General features: G+C 39.8%; 1 protein-coding gene across 7 annotated transcripts in view; it reads left to right on the forward strand.

The window, feature by feature from the left end:
* kmt2e (lysine (K)-specific methyltransferase 2E) overlaps positions 1-25818 on the forward strand; it is a 98046-nt gene that overhangs the window by 38447 nt on the left and 33781 nt on the right. For 6 of the 7 annotated variants that reach the window (XR_008725239.1, XM_055653177.1, XM_055653176.1 and 3 more), the window contains exons 5-8: positions 1353-1433; positions 1529-1587; positions 11721-11789; positions 12972-13144. Coding sequence is in view for 6 of the 7 variants with exons in the window: in XM_055653177.1 (XP_055509152.1) it covers positions 1353-1433; positions 1529-1587; positions 11721-11789; positions 12972-13144 (382 nt within the window). In the remaining variant the exon portion in view is untranslated. The remainder of the gene's footprint in view (positions 1-1352; positions 1434-1528; positions 1588-11720; positions 11790-12971; positions 13145-25818) is intronic. The other variant, XM_055653178.1, reaches the window with a different exon arrangement.

Below are 25818 nucleotides of genomic sequence, written 5' to 3' on the forward strand. Positions count from 1 at the left end.
TAATTTCTGATCAGTGCTGACCTCTACGATATTGATGGTAGGGGAATGGGTCTTGATAATACCATTGAATGTTGATTTGGTGGATAGACTTTTTCTCATTGATTGTCATTTTCTGGCACATGTGCAGTGTGAATGATACTTTCTGCTTATTGAATGTTGTCTAGGTCTTCTTGGATGTATGGACTGATTCAATTGCAGAGGAGTTGGGAATGAAAGGAAATATTCACCCCCATTTCTAGAAAGAATCGTGCCATTGAAGACGGTTTTGTCAAGCACAATCTCTTGAGGAATTCCTACAGTGATGTTGTAGCACTGGAATGAATGACTTCCAAAATCCACTACAATTTTTCTTTCAGTGAGGCATGGCTCTAACTATTTGAGTATTTTCCCCTTAGTGCTCAACTACTGATGTTTATTTTATGCATCTATAGTCTATTAATTTTGTTAGATGTTAAGCTAAACAGTTCTTCAAACTCATTGTAGGGGAGAGGGGGGGGGGGAGAGGCTGGCAGAAGGAAGAGGCAGGATTATCATTGCCTATTTCAAGAATATTTAAGCTACATTTAATTTTAATTTGCTTCCCAAGGAGAGAACTGTTATTTTCCTTTTAGCACTTTGCCAACTTGTTTGAAAATGAAAGAAAATTGGACTCCAAAACAAATATTTACATTGTGTATTTTCCATTTAGAAGATTCAATTTGAATATTAAACTCAAGTTGACATTGAAAGAGACAAACCAATCTGCTGGCATAAAAAATAATGCAGAACTTATATGAACAGCTGAGCAGAAACATTATTATTTTTCTTTGAATTGCATATTTCTGTTCTTTTCAGTGAGATGAGATGATATTTTATTTTTGCACACTTTCCTCTGGTGACATTTGTTCTAAGATTTCATTTATTGCTGTGTGACTTATGCTATTTTTCATTCTTTTACGTTGAAAATATTTATTTTTCAAATTTATCCAAGTTTTTCTTGTTGATTTCTATGTGAATGATCTGAAAATAATTTTGAAATATAAAACAAAGAATAGGAAATGGCTCTTTTAGGACCCCATTCGTTTCTACTATAAACCCTAAATTAACACCGTAAGTTTTAACTAAAAATAACTTTGTTTTCCACAATGCTGTAGGTTATGCTGTCGTTATTTTATACATTAGATGTATATGACATATTTCTCCTTTTTAAACTAAAAGTTAACAACTAGTTGGTTTGCATTACAGAAACTCATATGAAAGATTAAGGTAATGGCTTGAAATTAAATGTATTATGTCATTAATTGTGCAAGTAATGTTTATAGTTGCAGCAGGTTTTTTCAACTTAATTTGATCTTTTTAATTTTTATTTGTAGTGTGTGGCAGCATATAGATTGCATGGGTATTGACAGGCAGCATATTCCAGAAACCTACCTGTGTGATCGTTGTCAGCCTCGGTATGTACAATTAATAACATGAAACATATCATATTATTTTTCAAGATTCTATTGATAAGTTGCATGAAACTGTAATCATGTAATTATTTTTCCAGGAGTTTGGATAGAGACAGAGCTATGTTGCTGCAAACAAGGAAAAGGGAAAATATGTCAGGTAAGTGTGAATCTACAAAGTAGTGAAATGTTGTGTGAAAAGAGGAAATGTAAGATGTTAATTAATGCAAACTTGTGAACCAGCTACAGCAGAAAACACGGCCAAACTGCAAACTATTTTCGATCTGAAATTCAAACATCATACAGTGTAATGCTTTTGTATTGTTGGAGGTTTGTTGGATCCTTGACACTGGGAAGTTCTGTCAATGCATAAAACCCCAATGCATATAGTGCCCTCCATAATGTTTGGGAATAAGACCCATCATTTATTTATTTGCCTCTGTATTCCACAATTTGAGATTTGTAATTAAAAAAAAAATCATATTTGGTTAAAGTGCATATTGTCAGATTTTAATAAAGGCCATTTTTATACATTTTGGTTTCACCATGTAGAAATTACAGCAGTGTTTATTTGGGGGGCTAGTCCCCTTCAGTTTTCTCTTTGGCGTAGAAAAGGCATGCTCAATTGGGTTCAGATCGGGTGATTGACTTGGCCGCTCAAGAATTTACTATTTTTTAGCTTTGGAAAAACTCCTTTGTTGCTTTAGCAGTATGTTTGGGGTCATTGTCTTGCTGTAGAATGAACCGCCGGCCAATGAGTTTGAGGCATTTGTTTGAACTGGAGCAGATCGGATGAGTCTATACACTTCAGAATTCATTATGCTACTACCATCAGCAGTTGTATCATCAATGAAAATAAGTGAGCCAGTACCTTCAGGAGCCATGCATGCCCAGGCCATAACACCCCGCCACCGTGTTTCATAGATGAGGTGATATGCTTTGGATCTTGGGCAGTTCCTTCTCTCCTCCAGTCTTTGTCTTGCCATCATTCTGATATGTTAATCTTTGTCTCATCTGTCCACAAGACCCTTTTCCAGAACTGTGGTTGCTCTTTTAAGTACTTCTTGGCAAACTGTAACCTGATCATCCTATTTTTGCGGCTAACCAGTGGTATGCATCTTGCAGTTTAGCCTCTGTATTTCTGTTCATGAGGTCTTTGGTGGACAGTGTTCATTAACAAATCCACACCTGACTCCTGAAGAGTGTTTCTGATCTGTTGGATGGGTATTTGGGGATTTTTCTTTATTATAGAGAGCATTCTTCTGTCATCAGCTGTGGAGGTCTTCCTTGGCCTGCTAGACCCTTTGCGATTAGTAAGCTCACCAATGCTCTCTTTCTTCTTAATGATGTTCCAAACAGTTGATTTTGGTAAGCCTAAGGTTTCGCTGACGTTTCTAACAGTTTTATTCTTGTTTTTCAGTGTCTTAATGGCTTCTTTGACTTTCATTGGTATAACTTTGGTCCTCATGTTGATAAACACCTATAAAAGTTTCCAAAGGTGATGGAAAGACTAGGTGCTGAGAGCTCCCTTATACCTGCATTAAAGAGGCATTTAAACACACCTGATCAATTACAAACACCTGTGAAGCCATGTGTCCCAAACATTATGGTGCCCTGAAATGGGGGGGACTATGTATAAAAACAGCTGTAATTTCTACATGGTGAAACCAAAAAGGTATAAAAATAAAATCTGACAATGTGTACTTTAACCACATGTGATTTTTTTCTATTACAAATCTCAAATTGTGGAGTACAGAGGTAAATAAATAAATGATGGGTTTTTATCCCAAGCATTATGCAGGGCACTGTAACTGTCACAGGCTGCATAAGACTAGCAGCTGTGAAACATTTGACTGGAACATAGTTAAGGTTTAAGCTCTCGAATATTTAAAAAACACATATTTAGTTTTAGTCTAAAAGGTCTAAAGACCAGGTTAGTAAGGTCTTAGCAGGTCAGTAAGCATTTTCTGTGGAATGCAAAATAGTTAATGTTTAAAGTCAAATATTCTTTGTTAGCACTAGAGGGATCCAGCATCTGAAGTTTTTTGATTTTGATTATACAGTTTATTGAGGAAAATATTTTCTGCTTTCACAATACAGATCAAAAATAACTTTAAGGGGGTATTTCGATTTATGTAAAATCAAAAATTGACATGTACAACCATACAAAATATGTTTTACCATGTGATTTTGTTTTCAGCTGAGGATGATTTGCACTTTAAGAATTCTACTTTGATACAACATAGATGAAATGGATGTGGGCTTATCGGTGTTTAGTGGTTTGCAGACGGTTAAGAAGCTGGAGTTAGTTTATTTGAATAAATTGGACACTTTGAATGATTCTAACATTCTGTAAACTTGATTTGGCAGATTTTGCAGCGGGCAGTGTGCTAAAATGATGGGAAATTAGTTTAAATTATCACTTCCCCATGCCTTTCACTTCCATTAAAATAATTTCCTTAAAATATTTTTGTGCTAAGATTGTATTATAAGTAATGGATAGTTAGCCCAACATCCTGCTGACAGCTGGATTTCCGTATTCATGGACAGTAAGTTGCTGATAGATTAGTTTAGTTTGACACGTGGACCGAGGTACAATGAAAAGCTTTTGTCGTGTGCTAACCAGTCAGCAGAAAGACAAAACATGATTACAATCGAGCCATTTACAATAGAGACATGATAAGGGAATAACGTTTAGCGCAAGGTAAAGCCAGTAAAGTCCGATCAAGCAGAGTCCGAGAATCACCAATGAAGTAGATAGTAGTTCAGCACTGCTCTCTCGTTGTGGTAGGATGATTCAATTGCCTGATAACACTTGGGAAGAAGCTGCCCCTGAATTTGGAGGTGTGCATTTTCCCACTTCTATACCTTTTGCCTGATGGTAGAGGGGAGAAAAGAAAGTTGCCAGGGTGCAACTCGTCCTTGATTATGCTGAGGCAGCGTTGGGTATAAATGGAGTCAATAGAAGGAAGGTTGGTTTGTATGATGGTCTGGGCTGCGTTCACAATTCAATTTAAATGAATGTACTCCGCTATTGCAGGCAAATTTATCATGTCATTGAGCTAGATCATGCTGATTCACCCATTATTAATGTCTGAATCAGCAAGTAAGTTCAGAAGATTGAGGTATGACAAATGAAACCTCAGACCTGTCAGTCAATTTATGTAACTTTTCCAGTTATATTCCCTAGCCTTCCTGTTATTGTTATTGTTTATATGCTTGCGGTATTTAAATGTGAATTGTCATTATACTTGTTACAGAAAATTATGGGTAGATTTTAAAGCCAAGCACTTTTAAATAATAGGATCATTCTTAATTGATTATTAAGAATGATTGGATCAGAAGTGAGAACCGTTTTAGCTGTTGGGTCTCATTTCTGCTGTAGGGTATTGTCAAGTTTTGTTTTGAATGTATTTTCTTTCTGTTAGTTTTCCCTTCTTTAATCCATTGTTTTTCCCTCGATGCTTTTATTTCTGTGCCAGACTATAATTTGACTGTTATAATACTTCCTGAACTAACTTTTGGTGTATTTTCTAATCCTTAATACTCCTCTATTACAAATAAACAACTGGTACCATTGTCCAATAATTCTTAAATTCTATTGTACACTTTATTAGTTCACCTTTTAATTACTCGACGTGCAAACCTTTATAGAAGAAAATTCACTTGTGGTGCAAATCATACTGCAAATATAGAAAATGCTGCTGATCTTTTACAGTTTACACAACATCTGTGAAGTAAAAAATAGATTAATGTTTTGAGTCAATGACAATCAGAACTGGAAAAGTGAGGAAAAATGGCCTGTTTAAAGTTGCAGGGAAGAATAGCGATAGACAGTACAAATTTAATATAAACAATGGTAGAACAAATGTTGTAAAAGGAGGGAGGTGACAGAGAGCAGTTAGTGAAGGGTGAAAAAATAAAGAGTATGATGGAATTGTGAGATGCAGAATACAGCAGTTCTGGAAATCCTGAAATAAAAGTGAATACTGGAAATACCCAGTACATCAGAAAACATCTGTGGAGAGACCTGGACACCTCCTTCTACTTACCCTTGGACCATGACCGCACTGACGAGCACCAGGCCACCATTTCTAGCACCATCACCGACTTCATCAATTCCCACGCCCTGCCCGACCAAGCTTCCAACCTCATCGTTCCCCAGCCCCGCACGGCCCGTTTTTACCTTCTCCCCAAAATCCACAAACCCGGCTCTCCCGGCAGACCCATTGTCTCTGTGTGTTCATGCCCCACCGAACTCATCTCCACATACCTTGACTCCATCCTATCCCCCTTGGTCAAACCCCTTCCCACCTATGTTCTAGACACCTCAGACACTTTCCGCCGCCTCCATGCATTCCACTCTCTAGGCCCTCACCTCCTCATCTTCACCATGGATGTCAAGTCACTATACACCTCCATCCCCCACCAGGATGGCCTCAAAGCTCTTCCTCGACCAGAGGAGCAACCTATACCCACCCACTGACACTCTCCTCCACTTAGTCCTCACCCTCAACAACTTTACATTTGACTCCTCCCATTTCCTCCAAACACAAGGCGTAGCTATGGGCACACGCATGGGCCCCAGCTACGCCTGCCTCTTTGTCGGGTACGTTGAACAATCCTTGTTCAATACGTACCAGGGCCCCATCCCCGACCTCTATCTCCGTTACATTGACGACTGCTTTGGGGCCACCTCCTGCACCTACACACAACTGAGTGACTTCATCCACTTCACCACCAACTTCCACCCGGCACTCCAATACACCTGGACCATTTCCGACACTTCCCTACCATTCCTTGACCTCACTATCTCCATCGCAGGGGACAGACTCCTGACCGACATACATTACAAACCCACTGACTCACATGGCTATCTGGACTACACGTCTTCCCACCCTGCCCCCTGTAAAGACTCCATCCCCTACTCCCAATTCCTCCGCCTACGCCGCATCTGTTCCCAGGATGAGACATTCCATACCAGGGCATTGGAAATGTCCTCGTTCTTCAGGGAACGGGGATTCCTCTCCGCCACCATAGATAAAGCTCACACCAGGGTCTCATCCATACCCCGTAACACTGCTCTCTCTCCCCATCCCCGCACTCGCAACAAGGGCAGAGTCCCTCTGGTCCTCACCTTTCACCCCACCAGCCGGCAAATACAACACATAATCCTCCACCATTTCCGCCACCTCCAACGTGACCCCACCACTCGCCACATCTTCCCATCTCCTCCCATGTCTGCCTCCCGCAAAGACCGCTCCCTCCGCAACTCCCTTGTCAATTCTTCCCTTCCCTCCCGCACCACCCCCTCCCCGGGCACTTTCCGTTGCAACCGCAAGAAATGCAACACCTGTCCCTTCACCTCCCCCCTCGACTCCATTCAAGGACCCAAGCAATCGTTCCAGGTGCGACAAAGGTTCACCTGCATCTCCTCCAACCTCATCTACTGCATCCGCTGCTCTAGGTGTCAGCTGATTTACATCGGGGAGACTAAGCGTAGGTTGGGCGATCGTTTCGCCGAACACCTCCACTCAGTCCGCAATAACCAACCTGACCTCCCGGTGGCTCAGCACTTCAACTCCCCCTCCCATTCCCAATCCGACCTCTCTGTCCTGGGTCTCCTCCATTGCCAGAGTGAGCAACACCGGAAATTGGAGGAACAGCACCTTATATTCCGCCTGGGGACATTGCATCCGGATGGCATTAACATTGAATTCTCCCAATTTTGCTAGCCCTTGCTGTCTCCTCCCCTTCCTTAACCCTCTAGCTGTCTCCTCCCACCCGCCCGCGGGCTCCTCCTCCTCCGCATTTCCTTCCTTCTCCCCCCCCCCCCCACCCCCCATCAGTCTGAAGAAGGGTTTCGGCCCGAAACGTCGCCCATTTCCTTCGCTCCATAGATGCTGCTGCACCCGCTGAGTTTCTCCAGCAATTTTGTGTACCTGTGGAGAGACAAAACATTGGTTAACGATGCAAGTGAAGGAACTTGCACCAGAACTGGACAAGTCCGAAAGGCTGGTTATCTGAAATTACTGAGGCTGCAACATGCCTAAACAGATGATGAGGTGCTATTCCATGAGCTTATGTTGGTTGGGCTTTGATTAAACATTGGAGAACAAAGTCAAATAAGTGTGATAGTAGGAAGGAGATTTGAAGTAGCAATTAAAGTTTGGGGTTATCCTTTCAGCCAAAATGGGGGGTTCTCTAAAGCAGGCACCTGATTTATGTTTGATTTATCCATCGTACAAGAAATACACTGGATAAATCAAATCATGAGCACCTGTTGCCATGCAATAAAATGGTAGTGAATTGCTGGTTCACCTGGAAGAGCTGCTTAGGTCCCTGAACATTGGAAAGAGACAAAATAAAAGCAAAATGGTGCATTGTCTCTTTGTGGGGAAAGTACTGGGGACAGGGAATTATAGGGAATGAACCAGAGTTTGGAGGAGGTAATGGTACTTTTAAAAAGGTTAAAATGAAAACTAAGGATAATGTGTCTGGTTATGGAATATTGTTGAAAGAAAATATAGGGAATGATACGTTGATGCTGGTGGGTGAGGAGGTGCAGTCCAGAGAAACATTTCCTTGCCTTTCTGAGAGAAAACAAGATGAGAGCAAAAATGCAGGAAATAAAGGAGATTGGTTGTGAGCCACATCAATTATAGGTGAAGGAAAGCCCCAGAAAATACATATATCATAAGATGACTTGACCGTATAATTTTCTTTCATCAACTTGTGTCTGAAAGTGTCTGTTCCACTTCAATTTTAGTCTTCCATTTGCCACAGCTGAATATCACTTTGACTGTGATAAAAAGTTACCAAAGTGCTGCAAATGTTTTAATCATTTTAGGTTTGATTTGCATTTAACTTTTTTTAATTTCAGACCACAACAGAAAACAATACTTAATCTATTAAATACTCAATATTCTAATTTGCAGTATTTATGTGAGGCTCATTTGTTCATTTGCCATCATTTTCTATCTGTAAAATTTCTCTTGAGTTCTTTTCGATCTCGCCTATTTCCTGCTTTTTTTGTATCTCCTTTGTCAACTTATTTTCATGGTACATGTGTTGGTTGACAATTTAAAGGTTGTCCTGTCTAGGTATGTCTCAAAATCACGATCTTTAACCACTCCTCAAAAGATCACTCTTGCTCTTATTCCTTCCAACTACTGCATCATCTCTAAATTTTTTTTTTCCAAATGTCCTTGAGGATCATGGCTTTCCAAATCAACACTTACCATCCTTCATTGCAGAGTTTGAAATTTTGAAATTGGGTTTTTTGTCCCTTTAAATGTATTCAAGTAACCTTAACTCGTGTGCATGTGTGTGTGTAAAAATGTGATTATAATTGTGATAGATTAGCACGTCTTTTTTTCAGTCTGTATGCAGTCCCATTGGACATCATCAACTTGCAATCCATGTTCTCCATTTTTCAGGATAATTCTTAATTGAATACTAACATACTTGTCTTGGATTAGAAATGATAATTTTTTTTAACATTTCTTTTGTAGGGAATTTTCAAGTTTTTGGGTTTTTTTTAATGCATTTTCCTTCTGTTAGTTTTTCCTTCTTTCATCCATTGTTTTCCCCTCTAATTGTGCTTTTCCATTTCCAGTCTATAATTTGATTATTGTGTCTCAATATTTCACTTTGGTAGGACTGTCCTGATTTTACGTTTGTATACACAAAGTTCACCAAGTGCATGTGTAGCAATTGCTTATCTTCCCTGGTCTGCCACATTACTGCCACAGTCTTCAGAGAGCCATGCTAGAAAACACTTGAAATAATTAAATGCAGTTGATAATTAAATATAGTTAATTCAGAAAATGTAAATTGTCTGAAATAGTTGCCTCCTCCCTCAGAGCTATTCCTGTCCACTGACCTGCACCAGAAAACTAGTTGGCGTCAGCATCCAGATTTTGCAGTGAAATTGCTAAGAACTACTGGAACTTGGCGATTTGATCGAACATAGAACAGTACAGCACAGGAACAGGCCACTTGGCTCACAGTGGCTGTGCCGATCAAGGCGCCAATTTAAGTTGCGCACCTGCCTGCACGTGGTCTATATTTCCGGCCTGTTCATGTCTTAATACCTCTTAAACATTACTATCGTTTCTACTTGCACCACTTCCACTGGCAGTGCATTCCAGGTACCTACCACTCTCTGTGTGTAAGTAACTGCAGTGTATGTAACTCTGTTTCTTGAGTAACTTTCTGTGTGTAAGTAACTTGAGTGGCAATTGGATGGATTGGAATTGTCATGCTTCTTGTGGATTTCATGTACCTGGGCAATTTTCCTCTCTGTTCGATGGATGTGGGTCTTGTAACTGTACTTGGAACAGCTTGTTTTGAGCTGCAGACTGGGAAACACAAGGTTACAACACCAGCTCCAGGATGTTATCCGTGTCCAAGGCTTTTTCATATCCATTGCATTTACAATTTCTTGGTACAAGGTGAGATGACGGAAATTGGCTGAAGAATTGTTTCTGTGATGGCAGGAACCTAAAGGGGGAGACCGGGAGGAATAAAGTACTTGTCATTACTGGTTATTGTTCAAATTTGTTTTCTTCAACCATCTTTGAGAATGGGATGTTCATGGTCACATAATCATAGGGAAGTGCAGCACGGAAACAGGTCCATCGCCCCATTGTGTCTGCACTGTCCACCAACCGCCCATTTACACCTATCCAACATTAATCCCATTTTTATTTGACCCACATCCCCAACAGCTCCCTCCAGATGGTGTTTCCCTCTGTTAATTAACTGATCTCACTCATCCATGGCTGAATGTATAGAATAGTGGATATTTTGGTGTGATGGATTAGTTTTGAAATACTTAACTCTATTTGCAGCATGCTGCTTCCACAATGTGGTATGCATGCTGTGTCATAGCATCATTAAGAATATTGCATTTAGTACATTGCCCTGATCTAGGATTGGTCCTCTAATTTATTTGCTTGTGATAGATTGATGGATATGCTAGGCCATGGCTATAAATTGTGGAATGTAATTCTGCTGTTACCAATGGCCATCCAGTTTGTTGTAGATGTTTAGATTTAAGCCACCAGTCCTATTTTGAACGTATCCCACTTTGCATAAAAGTACTGTCATAAGAATAATGCCATTCTCATTATGAAGATGATAATGCCTCCAGTAGGGCTGTGCAGAGATGATGCATAGGCGTATCTGTAACAAGCAAAACAGTGTTCTCTGGTGAGATTGGGCCCAAAATAGTTTACTTCACCTTGGCTCATTCACCATCAATTGTATGCCCGGTCTGACTATTTTGGTCAGTAGTTGTGATACCATGTCATCCTTGGTGATAGAGATTGAAGTCTCTCAGCTAAATTACAATCTGCATGCTTGCTATGTTTAGTGCTCCTTTCAAGTTGTTCAACGTGGAAAAGTACTGATTCATTACGTATGTTTATAATATTCAGTGCTATTTTTAAAGAGTGGTAAACGATTGGAATCGTCCATTGTTTTGTAACTCCATTGCAGTTATTAACAGTTCTGTAAATTCAATCCTGTCATAACCTTTCATCCCTTAGGTGAATTTGTTGGGATGCATTGTACCTTGTACAAACTCCATTCTCTGTTGCCAATCTGCATAGTTCTTCAGTTACACTTAACCATATTCTGGACAGGTTAATCATTTGCTCTTTGAATTAATTTAAAAACCCCAATTTAATGAAGCTCAGAATCAATTAGTTGCACATTTTTTTCTTATCTGTAAAACACTAATAAAAGTACGTATCTATGTAACATATCTTTAATTCTACTATTCTAGATCTGTCTTTCAACTTCATTACAGATGTTTACAGTCTGTACAATCTGTTGATATATTCCGGTTAATTTCAGTTCATTATGCCCATCGTTTGGTGTTTTATGTTAAGTTTGTTCATTTCTCTGTGCCTCCCACCATATCATTTGTATGAGTAAGGACAGGTTCCACTGTATTATCACTGGCACGTACCTTGCTGAATCTTGCTATTTTGAGAAATAGCCTAACACCTATCTGTTCCTGTTTGTTACCTGTGCTATCTAAATCTATAGTTAATAACATGAACCTTCACAAAAAAATCAAAGGTTTTTATCTTTTTACTTTAAAAAATATCACATTTATTACATTCCCTTTGTCCACAAAGATACAAATTAATCAGTTACTATATACCCTTTACAAACTGTCCCTTTTGAAGTGTTCCCTCAATATGATCGCTAACAGTATACTGATGTGAGGATAACTGGTCCATCGGTATCTGGCTTATCCCTTTCCCCTTTTTTGAACAGGAGTTAACATTCGCAACCCTCCAGTCCTTTGGTACAATTCCTGTTTCCAACGAATTTTGGAAAATTATGGTTAGTACATCTGCTATTTCATCACTTAATTTCCCTCCATATTCTGGAATGTCGACCATCTGGACCTGGTGATTTATCACCTTTAATTCCTATTAACCCGTCTTTTTAAAGCAATAAATATATCTGCTAATTTTCCACCTTATCCTCTTGTTCTTTCTACACCTCTTAATATGGTATCAATGTATTTGTTGAGCATCGCTTATTATTTTCCATTCTTTTTTGTTCTTAATGAATAAAATGTGAAACAGATTATGAAATGCAAAGCAAATTTCTTTGAAGTGACAACCTGACACAGTTTCATGATACATTCAGATTCTAACCTTAATGATTAAAATGCTGCATTTAATAATATTAGTTCCACTGGTTTATCCCTGAGGTAAAGAACCAAATACTTATTTTGGCAATCTATAAAATATCATATCCCTTTGTTGGATTTTATTTTAATCCAATCATACAAAAAAATGTCATAAAATACTGCATTTTGAATAGTAGAGCAGTTATCTTTTATGTATTGATTTGTATATGCTTGCTCCACATGTCACTGTGTCGGGTTCATAATATTTGTACTTGCTTCCATGTGCCATTTTGTTGGAGATGTGCAGATTTAAAATGCGTATAACCTTGATTATCCAGCATATTGGTGGCAGCTCTCTCGCTAAACCTCACCATTCTCCATTAATGCAAGTAGGTAGAATACGGAAAGTGCCAAATACTCTTATGCTTAATTCACTCATTACACATTGGGCACTGCAATACTCGACCTAATCCGATAAATCTCTACGTCTCAATTTATTTTGCAGACCAGACTTGTAATTGTTTGATACACCAATAGCATCCTCTGCACCTGAACACAACTACCTGTTCAGTGAATTTCACTAATGAAACTACTGACATTAGAATTCATGCAAATATTGTTTAAGGGTGTCCTTTCTTGAATGGTCTGGGAGTTAACATAACATTGATTAATTTGTTTCTGCAACAGAGATCGCACCATCTGTAATCTTGAGTCCTCAAAATATTCTCATAAATTTCAGAATATTCTCATAGTAAACGATAGAAGAATGGATAATTGAGGTTATATTTTAAAATATGTAATATTTTTTTATTTTGGCCCTTTGTACAAATGCTTATGTATATAGGAGTGCAGGTTTGTTTCAGATTTTGTTTTCTTCTTTTAAATAGACGGCGATACCAGTGCAACAGAAAGTGGAGATGAGGTACCTGTGGAGCTATACACTGCCTTTCAGCAAATCCCTACAACTATCACATTAACAGCCACAAGGGTAACAAAGGTAAATGAGAAAAAGCGAAAGAAAAGTGGAGACAAAGAACAGTTTGCTGCAAAATCAAGAAAGGCAAGTAGAATTTGTCCAGTCATATTCTGTTTTTTTTTAATAATGTTCGACAACTAGAGAGAGCTGCACTAACTAACGGGAAAAAAATATCCACTAAGAGTTAGTTTAACTGAAGGTTAATTTTGTACCATAATTCTCAGGTCTTTGGACTATGTTGCATTGACAAAAACATTTCAAGATTATTTTAATAGTTTGTGAAAGTCTGGTTTTGTAAACTTTTAAAGCTATTAACAAGTTGCCGACAAATACTTGGAAATCCCTGTCCCCCGTTCCCCACACCCAGGCACTTTCAAGTTAAACAAAGAAATATGTTCTAAAGTTTATTGGATGTAAAATCAAACCATTTAATTTATACAAAATATTAAAACCGATAGAATAGGCTTGGCTTGTATATCAATAGTGTAAATACAGAGGAGTTACTTTCTGATTAATCTGCCAACCAACCAAAAGTGCAAGCAAAAGTCAATGACAGTGTACAGGGAAGCTTTGACTATAATCTTTCTCATTGATCAGCATTTGCAATTCTGAATTGTCACCTTTGAGAGCACGACTTAACCTAGATTCAGGAATTTGGCTATAACATTCATCAGGATGATTGCCCAAGTATTTAAGAAGGAACTGCAGATTCTGGAAAATCGAAGGTACACAAAAATACTGGAGAAACTCAGCGGGTGCAGCAGCATCTATGGGGTGAAGGAGATAGGGAACGTTTCGGGCCGAAACCCTTCTTCAGACTCAAGATTGCCCAAGTATATTGACTGGTTCGGTTTGTGCTGGATGCAATCATGTTCTCTAGAATGCAATTGGATGCATTGTTTAAACTGCTAGCTTCCTTTTGTTTCGTAAGGAACTGCAGATGTTGGTTTAAACCTAAGATAGACACACAAAGCTGGAGTAACTCAGTGGGACAAAACAACATTTTATCCCGCTGAGTTACTCCAGCTTTTTGTGTCTAGCTTCCTTTTGTTGTTCGTCTGAATAGTTTGGTTGACACATTGACAACTTTCTTCATACAAAGTTGATGGCATTTCTTATCTTTCATGAGAGATCATAATCAGTGGTTGCGAGTCCCTTACCAGTATCTTAATTGAATCTAGGCTCTCATTCCATTGCAGTACTATGGACGTGCTGCTTTACTACAGGTTTCATGCTTTTGTTAAGATGTCAATCAAAGGCACTTTGTTGCTTCATTAATTCAGGTAGCACTATTTTGAAGCAGACTTATTCCTGTTGTATTGATCATTTCTTTTATCAGAAAATATGCTTCCTAAAAGTAATTCAAGGTTAATCTATGGGATACTGTTGTCGGCTGCATGAACCTGCCAGTTAAAAAAAAAAGGGGGGGGGGGGGGGGTGGTAGGGCCTCTGTCCCACTGCGGGGACCTAATTCGCGAGTTTAGAAGAGTTTGCCCTTGACTCATACTCGCAACATGGTCGACACAAGGTCCTAGGATGTCTTTGTAACTCTCCTTCATGTTCGAGAGTAGTCCCCGCGTACTCGAGGCCTCAGTTAGGTCACGTCATTTTTTAGTCGAGGTAGGTCGTAATGCTATTGAAGGTATTCAAAGGTAATAGCTCGTTTTTAAAAGCAGACAAATCCACTTCGTGCAGCGCATTTATCAGGTTCTCATACTGTCCCAACCTGAATCTCCTTTGCAAGAGGGGCTTCACCCACTGAGACCTCTTCTTGGGCTTCCTCTTCACCCTTGTTCTTGCCCTTCTGCCTTTAGACTGCACAAGCAAAAGGTCTTCTGCAAACAGCAGGAATTGTATTTTTACTGCCATCATCCTCCTCACCAGTTCCTTCCTTGCACGCATGGCTCAGAATGATTTTACAAAAAAACAACCTGGCAGCCATTTTATAGTGAAAAACAAATTGTAAAGATGACATCATTTTCTCAGGTGATCATTTGAGCTGTAGCCACTCGTCGCTATTCGTAGTTGGTTTTCGGTGTAGTCGACTGAGGTCGAAGGGGGTCGTCCTCACTCTCTACTATTCAGGGTCCAATTTGCCAGAGCCCATCGTCGAGTAAATCATAGATAGTCAAAGCAAGTTTTGAACATAGTCGAAGGAGGTCTTCTACATAGTCGAATGAGGTCTTCAACATATTCGTAGGAGGTTCTCTACATAATTGAGGAAGGTCGAAGGAGGTGTTCTACTTCGGCGAATCAACATGACCATGACACTTTTTCATACTCTCCTAAACTCTACTACACTCGCAAACTAGGTCCCCGCAGTGGGACAGGCCCTAAGTGCTGTTTAGATGATGCAAAGAGGGGGATCGGGAGAGATGAAACACCCCATAAATTTGTAAAATCAGAGATCCAACAGCATTTGACAGCTGTTAATAACATCACACAGCAAAGTTATGAGTATATATTTACTTTATTATGTTTTTGTTCATTTTAAACAGGCCCTATGCCTATTATTTTCTCATTATTCTGTCCTTTGAACCCTGTAAATCTGAATGCATGTATCATCAGACTCCGCAGATTACTTTCTTATTTTACACATGTTTTTAATCTCCTTTATTTGAGTTTGTTTCCTGGTATTCAGTATAGGCTCACTTATGTGGTAAAGCAACCATTGTGGGAAAATTAAGGGTAAATTGAGAGAGGGATATGAATTTATGTTGCCTGATTTAAATGTTGTCACAAAATTGTAGATAATTTTATACTGTACATAAGACTACCCAAGTTGCTACAGTAACACTGCAACACAACGTGGTCATAGTTTGCTTGGTATATATAAAATCGCCCATAGAAGCGACACTTGCGCATGACAGAGAAATGCAATATGTTTCCTATGGTCTCCTGTGTTGTATTTCACAATTTCGCTTTTGTGTTTAAAATTTGAACAGATTATATCGTTCCAGATAATAAAAGCCTCTATTCAGATTAGTTCTGTTTTGTATAGTTGGAGTTTAGCTCCATAATATTTTTTTTAAGGCTTCAAATTGAAGCAAAATTTGTGTAAAAGCTGGCTTTTATTTGCAAATTTTATTCACAATTTGAATAAATTTACTATTTAATAAAATTAGAAATAGCACTTCATTTTTGTGGTACTCTTGAGGAAAGGACATAAAAAGAGGGTAGGATAGCTGTAAAGTAAAATTCAAGACAAAATTGCATATAACTTTAAAAAAAGAAGCAAAATAAATTAAATAATTTTATTTAACTTGTTTGCTTTGTCGTAACTTGGAAATTTCCAGGAAAATTTGGGATCATTTCTGGAGATGTGTCGATTTAGTGGCATCCTGTAAATGTGCTGGGCTCAAAATTATTTAAACCATTGAACAATGTTATACATTTGTGAAATTATGTTTCCAAATGGATTTACATTGCTCCAAGACCTGGGCACTTCCTAAGTTGATTCAAGCTAGGGCTAGGGATAGGTGTCTGGTAACCGTTACAGAACTGTTGACATCATTAATAATGCAATGTTGTTTTAAAACAAATTTTGTCATGCAACATTCAGTCTTATTTCCAAATTACATTTGTCATTGCTCACTCGTAAATGAATCAGGTTTTCATATCAATGCTATGTTTGCCTCTTGGTTCTTGGTTTCTTGGTCCTCCAAAATATTCCAAATGGAATTTAAACTGGAGGTGGGGCCTCCACTGTGATGAAAGGTCACACTGCATTTAGTTGAGCCTGCACTGCATTGTACCTGGTGATTGTCGAGCAATATAGCTCAGGAATAGGCCTTACAGCCCACGATACATGTGTTGATCAGGATGCCAAACGATTCACTTCTGTCTGCACGTGATCCATATCCCTACATTCTCTGTATATCCATGCACTTATCTAAAAGCATCTTAAACGCCACCATCGTATCTGTTTCCACTGCCGCCTGTGCTCCAGGTACCTACCACTTTGTGTGTTTCATAAAAACTTGCACTGCACATCTCCTTTAAATATTTTTCTCTCATCTTAACACTATGCACTTGTGTATTTGATATTTCCACCCTGGGAAATAGATTCTGACAGTCTACCCTCTCTATGTATTATAATTTTATAAACTTCTATTAGATCTTCCCCCCACTCCCCCAAAGTCTGATGCTCCAGAGAAAACAATCCAAGTTTGCTCAATACTTCCTTGTAGCTAATATCCTCTAATCCAGGCAGCATCCAAGTAAATATCTTTTGCACCATCTCCACATTTCCATATCCTTTCTGGAATGAGGTGACCAGAAAGGTGCATAATAGTCCAGATGCTGTCTGACCAAATGTTTATTCCCTAACCTTTATACTCAGTGACCCGATGAAGATAGACATACCACACGCTACCTCTACCACTCTATACACGTGTGCTGCTACTTTTAATAAGCTATGGTATTGAACCTCAAGATTCCTGTGTATATCAGTGCTTTTAAAGATCTCGCCATTAGACTTTCCCCTTACATTCCCCTTACTTAAAGTGCAACACCTCATATTTGCCCAGATTAAACTCGACATCTGCCATTACTCCACCCATATCTGTAACTGATCTATGTACTATGGTATGCTTTTACAGCCATCTTCACTGTCTGCAACCCCTCAAATGATTATGTTGCCTGGTAAAATTACTAACCAGCCCATGTACATTTTCATTTTAGTCATTTATATATATTACAAACAAGAGGTCCCAGCATTGATAACTTTGGAATACCATTGGTCACAGACCTTCAACCAGAATAACACACTTCCATCTCTACCCTCTTTCTTCTATGGGATACCATTTTATGATGAACAGAAATACTGGAGAAACTCAGCGGGTGAGGCAGCATCTATGGAGCGAAGGAAATATGCAACGTTTTGGGTCGAAACCTTCAGACTGATGTGGGGGGGGGGCGTGGGGGGAAGGCGGGAAGAAGAAAGGAAGAGGAGGAGACAGTGGGCTGAGGGAGACCTGAGAAGGAGAGGAGAAAGCAGGGACTACCTGAAATTATAGGTCAATGTTCATACCGCTGGGGTGTAAACTGCCCAAGCGAAATATGAGGTGCTGGTCAATTTACGGTGGGCCTCACTCTGGCCATGGAGGAGGCCCAGGACAGGAAGGTCGGATTCGGAATGGGAGGGGGAGTTGAAGTGCTGAACCACCGGGAGATCAGGTTGGTTATTGCGAAACGAGCGGAGGTGTTGGGCGAAACGATCGACAAAAGCCTACGCTTGGTCTCACCGATGTAGAGCAGCTGACACCTAGAGCAGCGGATGCAATAGATGAGGTTGGAGGAGGTGCAGATGAACCTCTGCTGCATCTGGAAAGACTGGGAGACTTCTTCCCACCCACACCCCCCCCTCCCGCCACTCTCGCATCAGTCTGAAGAAGGGTCTCGACCCGAAACGTTGCCCATTTCCTTCGCTCCATAGATGCTGCCTCACCTGCTGAGTTTCCCCAGGATTTTTGTCTACCTTCGATTTTCCAGCATCTGCAGTTCCTTCTTAAACACTTCATTTTAAGGCTTCATTTTGCCCCTCCAAATTCCCTGCTTGAATTGTTTCCTGCTATTATTTATATTCCTCAAAGGCTGAGTCTGATTTCATTTTCCTAATACTTGCCTTTGTCTCCTTTTTCTTTAAGGACAAATTTATAATTTTTCATGTCATCCATGGTTCCCTTAAACGATTCCCTCATGTCAGATGTAGATGTACTCAATCACAGTTGTTTCCAGTGTATTCTCCGAGCACCTACCTAATAATAATATTGTAATTTGCCCTCTCCCAATTTAGTACTTCCCCCAAGGTCCAGACTTATCCTTATTTATAACTAATTTAAAGTTCAATGTAGCAGTGGAACTACAGTAAAGAAACTCACTAACAATGAACCATTTAAAGACAGAGAATAGATCCTAAGATCTAAGGAAATGTCATTTTCACTTAATTTTAAATTCATTGTTTGCATCTGAGGAAAATAATCACAAAGGTAATTATGCTTTTAGGCAGTCAAGGAAAAAGATGAGAAAGTAACCCTTGCTAATCAAGGCGATTTGTCAGTGTGTTCACTGTTGTGAATGCACTGCCGTCACATCTGTGTTTGATCTTTCTCTAAGGGGAGGCCATAATGACGGAATAACATTGTGGCGGCTCATGGACATTTGATTCTGACGATTGGATTTCTATATCCGTGTAATAAGAATGGTAAGAGGCTGTGCAAACTGGATGAGATACCATGGCACTGATTTTTCTTTCTATGAATGGCCCCCAAAGGTGCATTTTCAATTCACTCTTGCTTCTTTAGGAGGCATGATAAAGTAGATGCTAATTTATTAGATCAGCAGATTGATTTCTGGATCATTGATCTGGAGCTGGAAAATTAAATTCAAATATTTAAAGAACTAATCTCAGTCAGGGTATCACCAAACCACTAGATTGTTGTAAAACTCCATCATGTCTTTCGTGGAAGGGAATCTGCCATTTTTGCCCAGCCTGCCTTGTATATGAACCAAGCTAGAGTCGCCAAGATGTTTGATGCTTAATTGCCTCCTCAGTTCAGGTGCACTTAGGAATGGTCAGTAAATTCTGGCATTTACGGTGACGTCCACATCCAGTGAATGAAGCATTTCAAAGAACTATGCATGCATAAATTATGATTGTTAAAACTGAAGGAAAAGATGTGTGTTCACAATCGTAGATGATTGTATGATCTCCACAATCTTCAGCCACAGAGGCCAAATGTCAGGATTTTATAAAAGTTTGCATTCACTGTGAGGGTGGGTAAAGTGTGAACTATAATGCAATGGGACACAATGGAGTCCCCCTCCACCGTGATAATTGCAAACATTGGTCATCGTGCTACCCTCTAAGTTAAGTCAATTGCCTTTCCTTTTATTGGATTAATTAAAGTAAATGCTATAGCTAGCATCTGTGTTTTAATTTGTCATATTTTTTTCATGTTGCACTGACTTTATACTGTGCTTTTGATTACTGCACAATTTTTAATTTACAAACTTTGAATATCTCCTTTCAGTGCTCTGCCAAATATGTGCCTTTCACATTGATAGTAAAGGTTAAAGAAAATGTTTCTTTCAACTTAAAACATTACATGAAAAGTGTTTACCATTGAAAGCAAAAAGTATTTAATTGAGAAGAATTGAGGACAAAATTGAACAATCTTCAACATAACAATTAACTGAAATTGGTCCATGTTTTATAATCTATTCAGCAAACTGTCACACTTGTTTCTGTGTAGACTTCATGGTTCTCCCATTGCATTGCGATTTTCCTCAACTTCCCTTTCTGACAAAGGGAAGCAGATCACCTTTTTTGTATGCACATTAATTTAAAGGAGCATCTGCAGATTGTGAAAGCTCTCTGTTGAGCATGGCAAGTGTGTTGCCTGAGAGCATGTGGTAGGAGAAAAAACCGTGGCAGCCTGAGGGAGAAGGTCTTTAAACCTTTGCTATCTTATGGTTTTCACTTAAGACCAGTCAGACAATGCACTGTTTTTACCACTGTTCCAATAACCACAGAATCTGGGATAGGAAAATTAAACAGTTGTCTGTTGCTCAATGATTCAGGTGAAGTCCAATTTCAGTTGACACAGAACAGCAACCTGCTCACATTAAAGATTTCTACTTTCTACGGATCACATTTAACAGAACTTGGCCTGAGACTCCAGAGTTGCACAATGGTTTCATTGAAACAGAAATCTGCTTCATCAGAGCATCCAGTGGCTAGCGTAGGGAGGTTGCACGGCAGTCGGGTCACGACCCATGACCCGTACTGTTGCTACGCTACGCCAACAGGAGTACACGCGATGAACTGCAGGTAAGCACTGACCATTGTTTCCAGCATTGCGGGCCCGTTAAAACCAGCTGAAATGGTCAATTTTTGTGCTGTAAATAATTATGGAAATCGGGATAAGCGTGAGAGACTTTTATCCTCCTTCAGAATTCCAAAAGTGATGAGAAATGACAGTAGATAGAAGCGAGAACTGAAGGGACAACAACAGCCAAAGTGCTTGGCGAACATTGCGTTTGCTCACTGCATTTCATCAACAGTAAGGCATTATTTGTGTTTTTTCTTGATTCCTTTGGCATCTAAAAAGTTTCAGAAGTGATAAATCTGGCTGTAAAATTTTTAAATCACCCATGGTTCTCAAGTGGGTTTTTACATACAAAAAGATAGCGCCTCTGAAGCAACATTTATCATTTAAAAAAGAAATCGCAAACCATACATGGGTTTTGAATTACATTTTACTCAGATGCAAGCCAAGGAATGGCATAATTGTTGGCTGTTAATTGGACATAATCAACCTCAGCAAACTGACAATATCCTATTGAAAGGGAGTGGGTGTTTAAGCTGTCAGGCCATTTTATTATTTGCCAAAATATACATCTCAATAGCATAATGATAGAAGACTTACTTTTCCAAACACCACTCGTAAGTCTGGATATTTTTTTAATGATAAATTTAGCTTCAGAAGCGTTTCTTTTTGCATGTAAAAATCCACCAGAACCACGGGCGATTTTAAAATTTTACAGCCAGATTTATCACTTCTAAGACTTTTTAGAGATCAAAGGAATCAAGAAAAAACACAAATAATGCCTTACTGTTGATGAAATACAGTGAGCAAACGCGATAATTCCCAATATTTTCAATTTCGATATCTGCACGGCCAATGTTCACCAAGCACTTTAGCTGTTGTTGTCCCTTCAGCTCTCGCTTCTCTTTACCTTCATTTCGCTTCACTTTAGGAATTCTGAAGTTGGGTACATGCTTACCCTGACTTTCACAATTTTTTACAGTGCAAACATTCACAATTTTGGCGATTTTTAACAGGTATGAAAGTGCGAGTTTCGTGTATTAACAACATATACCGGAAGCTGCGATGTCCTCCAGATGGATTGAGCAGCTCCGTGCGGCAAGCCCTATGAACCGGTGACCTTACGTGCAACCCCCCCCCATAGAAGTGTGCATCACCTCCAGACTAAGAATCTGGATAACTGGCTCTGCATAATTCACTTTGTGATGTTTGATGTGGATCCCTCAATGTACCTAGTTATCTGATGCATTCAGTCTGACATGCTGGACATTCCAAGAAACATTTTGTTGTGCATCTCCACTGACCTTTTGAAAGTTTCTCTAATTCTCCAGTGATTCCTCTGCAATAGTACCACTGTCAGAGGCATTCTTCAGTGGTCTTCAATTGTCTCTCCTCATTTACAAAATCAAACCTGATGATTGGCAAGAAGGAGCACAGCTACAATGATTATATTTTTCATCAGTGAATATGACTAACGCACTTTAGGCGGAGGGGTCATTTTGATGACGAAGTGTGATGTTTAAAAGCATAAAGTAGTTGCATACAGAGGAAGTGGCGGCGCTGCCTAAGCAGCAGCGGCTCGCCTGCAGTCCGTTTATCTTTTCTTTTTGTCTTTTTCTTTGTCTTGTTATGGGTATGTTTTTGGTTTATTTTTAGTTGTGTATATGTGGGAGGTGGGGGAAACTTTTTAAATCTCTTCCTTGAACGGGGACGCGACCTTTCCATTGTCGTGTCTCCGTTTCGCTGGGGCCTAACATCGTGGAGCTGGCGGCCTCCAACTGGAATCGATCTGATGACTCCGGTCGCAGATCCTGTGGACTTACCATCACGGAGCTGGCTGACTTCGGAGGCTGTGGTGGAGCTGTGGCTGCGACCCGACTTCGGAGCTTCAGAGGCTTCGGTCGCAGGCCCTGTGGACGTTAACATCGGGAGCTCGCAGGTCCCTGGTAGGAGACCGATTTTCGGGTGCTCCCGCAACGGCAACTTCACCCGCGCCGAATCGCGGGGTTTGAACCGGCCCGTCGCAGGGCTTTTCATTGCCCCGCGCGGCTTAATCGGCCGCGGGACTTACCGTCGCCCGCCGGGGGCTTTAACATCAAGAGCCTCGATCACCTCGACGCAGCAATTTGACTGCCTGACCGCGGGAGAAGAACAGGGAAGAGAAGACTTTTGCCTTCCATCACAGTGAGGAGGTGTTTGGAGATTCACTGTGTTGGATGTTTGTGTGAAACTCTGTTAATTGTGTGGGGTTTTTTGGGGGTTTTTTTGCTGTTATGACTGCCGGGAACGAAATTCCATTCAAACTTTAGTTTGTTTGAATGACGAAAGTCATTCTATTCTATTCTGAGATTGTTCTGCTGCTCCTGGGGCTGTGGCTTGGTTGCATACATGAACATGAGGAATGCCTTCTCTCTGTAACCTAGGGTATTACAGAGCGGGCCTTTTTGTTGATTGCTTTGGCGCACATGCCATCTTAAGTTCATTTCCTTAACCTCATTACTTGTCTTATGTTGTGGACAATGGTTTCATTGAATGTTGTCTTGTACATATTTGCTATAAATATGTATGCACCATGTACCTGTCTAAACATGTTGCCTTTAAGTGCTGGAATCCTGAAGTGGCTGCTATGTAAAATGGTAATGAAGCTTTGTATTAGTACATGCTTGTTGCTATATAATTAGTACGTGGTGCAGGTGAGTTGAGGATGTAAAAGAAAACGTGACTTCTATTGTACAAGGATCACAATTGGAGATCATGAATTAGAAGTTTAGGAAGCTGGCATGATGTGCAATGCTGCTTTCATGCTCCAGAGCAAATTAATTTTATAGCCAGTAAAAACAATGGATAAATGGTAATCCTAATTTGAGGAAGGACATTATTGCTATTGAGGGAGTGCAGTGTAGGTTCACCAGGTTAATTCCCAGGATGGTGGGACTGATGTATGATGAAAGAATGGGTCATTGGGCTAGCATTCGCTGGAAATTAGAAGGATGAGAAGGGATCTTATAGAAACATATAAAATTCTTAGAGGATTGGACAGGGTAGATGCAGGAAAAATGTTCCCGATGTTAGGGGGGTCCAGAACCAGGGGTCACAGTTTAAGAATAAGGGGTAGGCCATTTAGACTGAGATGAGGAAAAATGTTTTCACCCAGAAGAGTTGTGAATCGGTGGAATTCTCTGCCATAGAAGGCAGTGGAGGCCAATTAACTGGATGTTTACAAGAGAGAGTTAGATTTAGCTCTTAGGGCTAAGGGAATCAAGGATACGGGGGGAAAGCTGGAATGGGGTACTGATTTTGGATGATCAGCCATGATCATATTGAATGGCGGTGCTGGCTTGAAGGGCCGAATGGCCTACTCCTGCACCTATTTTCTATGTTTCTATGTTGTACATTGTTCATTGATATTTCAGGTGTCAGTGCCAAACCTGGCCACCATTGATTGTATATTATCTAATTGAACACTGCAGACACAATTTGAAAAATTATGTAACAAAGAGTATTAGTCAGCTACAATTTATACTAAATTATATGCTTCATTTTATAAATGTAGTTCCACCACAATATGAGTTACTGCTACATTAATATTATTCATATCAGAATGTCCCATTTATAATGCAGTGTAACTTCCATATTCTTTCTTGTATTTCCCATAACATTGGAGAGGTCATTTAATTCATTAAGCCTATGTCTATCTTGGCACCATCCCATCAATCTCATTCCGCACAATGTAGAAACATGGAACTGTGGATGCTGGTTTATACTAAAGATAGATACAAGGTGCTGGAGTAACTCAGCCGGTCAGGCAGCATTTCTGGAGAAAAAGGATGGGTGCCGTTTTGGGTCGGGTCTGAGGAAGACCCCTGACCTGAAACGTAACCCATCCTTTTTTTCCCAGAGATGCTGCCTGACCCGCTCCAGCAGTTTGTGCCTATCCTACTTCCCCAATCCTTGTCTCTTTCTGTCATCAATATTTGCCCACCACACCCCTGCCCCCAGAACCCTGATTCTGTGGCCATCTGCCAAAATACAGCAACCAATTAACCCAATCACTAGCACATTATTGAGATGCTGTGGGGAGGAATTCACGCAAACAAGGTGAATATGTACACAAACTCCACACAGACATCGCTCAATGTCAGGATTTAACTCGTGTTACTGGAGCTGTAAGACAGCAGCTCTAAACACTGAGCTACCATGTTGCCCGTTTCACCATAACTGCAGAAATGTAGCTGAATGTTTTTTCTCTCTCGTTGATTAATGACGCAAAGGCCATATTCCTGCTGTGAGAAAGCAAGAAAAATTATTGCTATTCATGGCAGCAATTTAGATTTGTTGTTGCTAGTCCTGCTTTTCCAATTGCACACTTGATAACACTCTAATCTCTGATCCAAAATGGACCTGGATTCTAATCTCGGGGATGGTGATGCACTCATGGAGGCATATCTTTCGAATGACACAAGAACACAAGGAGAGACACGAGACTGAAGATGCTGTAATATTGAGCACAAACAAACTGCTGGAGGAACTGAGTGGGACCTGCAGAGTTCCTCCAGCAATTTGTTTTTTTTTTTTGCGCAAGAAACCAAGGCCTCATCTTCCCACTAAGGATGTAAAAATCCCATGATTTCAAAATAATGATATTTATCCATGGTGCCTTGTCAAGATTTATTTCCCAATCAACATTACATCAGGCTATTAAACACGACAACAAATAAGCTCTGAACTACAACAGACTTATTATTGCACTATATTTGTTTATTTATTGAGTACGTGTGCATGTGTATATATATACACACTGAACTTTTTTTCTCCCGTTATGCACTATGTTTACATATTCTGTTGTGCTACAGCAAGCAAGAATTTCATTCTCCTATCTGGGACATATGACAATAAAACACTCTTGATTCCTGATTCTCGTGGACT

The sequence above is a fragment of the Leucoraja erinacea genome, chromosome 22 (assembly GCF_028641065.1).
Source record: "Leucoraja erinacea ecotype New England chromosome 22, Leri_hhj_1, whole genome shotgun sequence".
NCBI classification, from domain to species: Eukaryota; Metazoa; Chordata; class Chondrichthyes; order Rajiformes; family Rajidae; genus Leucoraja; species Leucoraja erinaceus.